The 5648-nt window shown below is 38.7% G+C and overlaps 1 protein-coding gene across 1 annotated transcript; it reads right to left on the bottom strand.

The window, feature by feature from the left end:
- Positions 1–3028: 3028 nt before the first annotated feature.
- Positions 3029–4792, bottom strand: LOC133691723 (DELLA protein RGL2-like). The gene has a single exon (XM_062112330.1). It carries the CDS (start codon positions 4790–4792, stop codon positions 3029–3031), a length of 1764 nt encoding a protein of 587 aa, XP_061968314.1.
- Between the last annotated feature and the right edge of the window lie 856 nt (positions 4793–5648).

Here is a 5648-nt window from a genome sequence, read left to right as displayed (position 1 = left end):
GCCTGAAGGGTTTGAAGCAAAAGGTAAAGAGCAGTTAGTTTGCAAGTTGAAAAAGAGCCTATATGGGTTAAAGCAAGCTTCAAGACAATGGTACAAAAAGTTTGATTCTTTCATGGTGGATCATGGTTATGACAGGACCACTTCTAATCATTGTGTATTTATGAAAAGGTTTCTAGATGGAAACTTTATTATTCTCCTGTTGTATGTGGATGATATGTTGATTGTTGGCCATGATGCTAAGAAGATTCAGATGTTGAAGGAAGAGTTAAGCAAGTCTTTTGCAATGAAAGACTTAGGACCGGCAAAACAAATTCTTGGCATGAAGATCACACGTGACAGGAAGAAGGAGAAACTTTGGCTATCTCAGGAGAGATATGTTCAAAAGGTACTTGAGAGATTCAACATGAGCAACTCTAAACCAGTTTGTTCTCCACTTGCAAGCCACTTTAAACTAAGTTCTAAGCAGTGTCCTTCAAGTGATGAAGAAAGAGATGAGATGAAAAAGGTTCCTTATGCATCCGCAGTTGGTAGCTTGATGTATGCCATGGTTTGCACAAGGCCGGATATAGCTCATGCAGTTGGTATGGTTAGTCGGTTTCTCTCCAATCCTGGTAAAGAACACTGGTCAGCAGTGAAATGGATACTCAGGTATCTCAAAGGTACTTCTAGTTTCAGCTTATGTTTTGGTAATGATAAACCTGTGTTGGATGGATACACAGATGCAGATATGGCTGGTGATGTTGATTCTAGAAAGTCCACATCAGGATACTTGATGAAGTTTGCAGGGGGAGCAGTCTCATGGCAATCAAGGTTGCAAAAATGTGTGGCATTCTCCAGTACAGAGGCTGAATATATTGCTCTTACTGAAGGGGGCAAAGAGTTGTTATGGATGAAGAAGTTCTTACATGAACTTGGCCTAGTTCAAGAGAACTTTGTGTTGCACTGTGATAGTCAAAGTGCAATCCATCTCAGTAAGCATCCTACTTTTCACTCTCGGTCAAAGCACATTGAGGTTAGATATCAATGGATTCGAGATGCTATGGAAATGAAGTCATTTGTTGTCGAGAAGATCCATACCAATGACAACGTGTCAGACATGATGACCAAACCTCTACCGAGAGAGAAGTTTGAGTTTTGCAGAAGGGAAGCAGGCTTATCAGAGCCTTCTAAATTGAAGCTTACATGTTGATCGCTAGTATGGCGAATTCCTCACATGGTGCGTGAGGGGGAGATTTGTTGTGTGTGGTCCCGCACCATGTGATGGTGGGACCACCACATTAATTAGTAAGAGACAGCAAGGCAAGGCTGTCTCTTTGAATTAATATAGGAGCTGCCACTGTAGATGGCAGTAGCAAAAAAAAGGGAGAAAAGAGAGCAGAGAAAAACAAGAGAAAAGAGAAGAAGAGGCAGCAGAGCAGCCTGTATTCTTTCTTCGATTTTCAGCTCGTTCACCGTTGGATCGGGCTGAGATTTTGACAGCAGCTTCTAGACACATTCCTCTTCATTCTGGACGGTTAGATCGAAGATTGGTGGTGTGGAAGCTGGTCGTTTTGACAGAAAACGGGGCTGTCAGTTTTGTGAGTTTTTCTCAAATAATTCTCCTTTAATCTTGTTGTAATCCAAGAATAAGTAGTTCTTGATGATATATATGTTGTAGCCCTTAGTTGAATCTGAGGAAGAACAATTGTGAACCCATTATTTGTGATAGTGAAAGTTTTTAGGTGGACTCCGGTCCCGTGGTTTTTCCCGCATCGGGTTTTCCACGTAAAAATCTTGGTGTTGATTTGTGTGATTGTTGCATGATATTTGATCATTGTTTGAATCTGTTTTTTACTGCACAAAGAGGGAAAAAGGATTGGGACTTGTGAATTGTGAATTGTATTACGCTGAATTGATCTGGTTAGTTGTCCCGAGTTTTCCCAACAAGTTTCCAGCCTAATCACTGTTTGTAAAACCAATCAACTTGTTGTCTTCTTGTTTCTTATATTTAATCCCATAATCTTTGTTTCCCTTATCATGTTATCATGTTAATTTTCTTAAGCAGATTTGCAACATACTTTTCTTGAGAAATAAAAATCTCCTCCGATGATTGTTTCACTTGAATACCAAGGACACATCTTAAATCTGTCATCTCATACTCTTTCATCATTGCCTTTTTAAATTCTACAACCATCTCTGCATCAAGACCTGCATATATTATCAGATCATCAACCATCATAAAATCTCCTCTTCTTTTCTTCGCATAAAATAATGGTTTAAATTGACATATTTCAAAACTATTTTGATGAAAATAAAAATCAATCTTGCTATTTCATGCTCTTGGTGCTTTCTTTAAACCGTAAAGAACCTTATAAAGTCTATACACTTTGTTTTCTTTTCCTTCTGATGGTTTCCATTCTAGCAACAGGTGCAAATATTTACGTGAAATCTACTTCATTCTTGAAAAGGTTTATGGTGTTGTTTAGTTTGTTTTTCTAATATAATATATATTGGGTAATTTTAGTTATTTTGATCCATTTGATTTCTTATGTGAAAATTATATTGTAAGATGGGATAAGATGAGGGTTCGACATGACACATTTAGTGTTTTTCTTCTTCTTTTTTTTTTTGATAATTTAGAAATAATGTTATTAAGATCATTAAGAGTTCACTACTTGTTATACATACTGTTATTAAAAGGTTACTTCGACGTGAAAACAAATTTATCTTAAAATAGAATTACAATTGATTACTTTTCCTCGCTAAAAGGTGCAATCCTCATGAGCTAAAGGATTCTACTCTCTGGGAATTGGGGACTTGCAACTGTTTAATGGCGTACTTTTGTTTCGGTTTCCAATCTCTCTGTCAATGACACAGAACAGTAAGGAATTCTTAAAAGGAAGCCAACATTTTCCCTTAGATATGGGGGCAGAGAGAAACCTTGTGATGAGATTTTAGGAAATAGAAACCATTTTATTCAGTTCGAATAATACACTTGAAATTAATAACCTTCAATCTAAGAGTGCAAGTAGCTACTACAGAAGCAGTTTCAGGAGTTATTATTTGCCAACGGCCTCCATAGTCTCTCTCTAGAAAACTTCCAAGCTGAAAGGGAATGCAATGGTGTTCCTTTCCACCCAACAATCAGGCACTTGCCATTCTTTTCAAGAGTACATGAACTGCCACAAGGAAATTGCTTTGGAATCAAGCCAGCTTGGTACAAGGATGACTCACTAAATCCTACTTCTACCATTCTAAATCTTGAGAAAAATGCCCTCCATACGTCCATCTTCACACTTCTAGCAATCCTGTCCGTTCCCTCCATTGTCACAATATTTTCTATCCCATTAGAGAAGGTTGCTTCAGTTATCGTTCTGTGCTCAGTGTTCTGTTTCAGGCAGGTCTCAAGGCAATCGAAATATGCACCATAAAAGAACAGTGCTTCAATGAAACGGTTCACAAATGTTGGTGAATTATGATTCGCCTCAACTTCGCCGACGATCATTATTGAAGGATTAAGATTTTTAATCACTCTCATCAAATTTTCCAAGCAAGCTGGCCTTGAGAGCATGGTCCTGAGTATCATGTTAGCGACAACAACCATGGCTTCATCAGCTGCAGTTTCAAATAGCTCCTCTTTGATTTCAGACATGCACGATACCTGTATTGGCTTGAAAGTGAATGGGATGTTCATGGACCTAGCAAAGATTTCTAACCTCTTACCAGTCTCCTCTATCTTTTGTATGCCTCTCAAGCCAACGGCAGTTATCTTAAGATGGTCTAGCCGGCGTTGACGATCCGCAAGAGCTTGCATCAAGGCTGTCCATTGAACTCCACTCCTGATTTCGAGGTCAATCAAATGGATCTTTCTCGCAGATCCAACATTTTCAATTATTGCTTGGATCGCCGTGAGTTGCATTACCTGACTAATAGGAACATTCTGGTGCAAGCTAAGGTGAGCTAGGTTTGTACTTAACCCATGAAGAGTTTCACAGTTCGGTTTTCCCTTCATTTCCTTTGGAATGAATCTTCCTGTTGCCTTATGAATCCTCCCTTGAAGAGCTTCTGCAAAGTAGTACACAACTCTCTGAAGTGGATTGGATCTCTCAGATGCAACCCATTCACAACGGCTGAGCAATCTGCTAGCACGATCAAATTGATGGTAGCCTACCTTCTCTGCCGTGGCTAAAAGAAGGTGAGTGAGTTCTACATCCCTTGTTTCTTCCTCGGATAGGCCTGAGAGTGCATAACCAAAAGGGTGCATGAGCATGGAGAAATCATCATATCTTTGATCAGAGACTTGTATGAACCTTGATCCAGCTACTCTTATGATCTCCTCAGTTGACAGTTTCTTTCGAGTAGTGAAGCAAGTTTCATCGCTAGCACCGTCAAGCTGGTTGCGTTCAATTTCTTTCCCATTTCCATACTGGCGTAGGAGTCGTAGAGATGATGACAGAGCAGGTGTGTATAGCGTTTCTTTACTATTTTTGGCAATACTCTCAAGCCTTTTGATTTCCTGCATTGGCTGTGCTGGTGCTGGGAAACAAGAACCAAGGAAATCATCTAACATCAAATAACTCGATTTGGGTGGCGATTGTTGCTGTTGGGGCTGCTGCTGATCTCTAAAGAAATTAAGCCCCTTATTCTCTGTGTTATCTTGATAAGCACCATATTCAGAACATAAAGGATAAACCTGTCCCAAGTCTTCCATTGAAAATAAACGGCTTTTCTCTCCTTTGATCATTAATTCCTCTTTCTCATAACCTTCAATATGACTAACCCACGTTGGACTCCACTGAGTCAAATGAGGCATTTGCCATCTCAGAGTAGAGTTGCTAATCGACAAACTCGCACTCAAGTGAGACAATATGTTTATCTAATGAAAGCATAAACAATATGGTAATGCTTGGAAACCTTAATTCATTACATATATTAATCATCGTAAAATCCGACGTATCTAATGGTAAGGACTGTGACATTGATGATGATCTTGTGAAAAAACCAGCACGGCCTGCTTATATTAAAACACAGCTTTGAGTGGGAATAAGATAGTATATTTTGAGATATCGTTATTGCTAAATCTAATGTAAAGAGCCAAGCGGATGACAATGGTGAATTGTATCAAGTCAGTCAATCCAAATATCCTAATTAAGAAGCTCAGCCATGCAAGAGTAGACAATAATTGAACGAAGTAAACAAAGAAGAGTTGAATTTCTTCATCAGGAAAAAATCAGAATAGAATAATCTCAGCTTTATAAGACAAATGAAAGAGTTATCAGTGAAGTACAAAAAGCTGCAATCAAAAAATAATTTCCGGCCAATATGTCAAATGGGGCTGGGGTAACCTTGCCAGCTGCCAGGCTGAAAATAATAAATGGAAATTCATCCATAAATATGCATCTAGACAAATAAATCCGGGTAGCTAGATATAGGCTTCCATTAATGTCTATGATGCAATTACCTTGTATCAGAGACGTTTGCAGGGGGGAGGATGGATTAAATTGTTGGTAGAAATATCTCGTGTGGTTTTCCGAACAGTAAGAGAATTTTTTGAAAATCTTGGGAGGCCTAATTATAAATTTCAAGTCTAACATGAAAGGATGCCTAAACTCAAGGACTAAAATGAAGTCGATTTTGTAAATCGATTAATCAGTTCCACCAAGTTTTTT

The sequence above is a fragment of the Populus nigra genome, chromosome 4 (genome assembly GCF_951802175.1).
Source record: "Populus nigra chromosome 4, ddPopNigr1.1, whole genome shotgun sequence".
NCBI lineage: Eukaryota > Viridiplantae > Streptophyta > Magnoliopsida > Malpighiales > Salicaceae > Populus > Populus nigra.
Note: the sequence above shows the minus strand (reverse complement) of the source record. Positions and strands in the feature narration are given on the sequence as shown.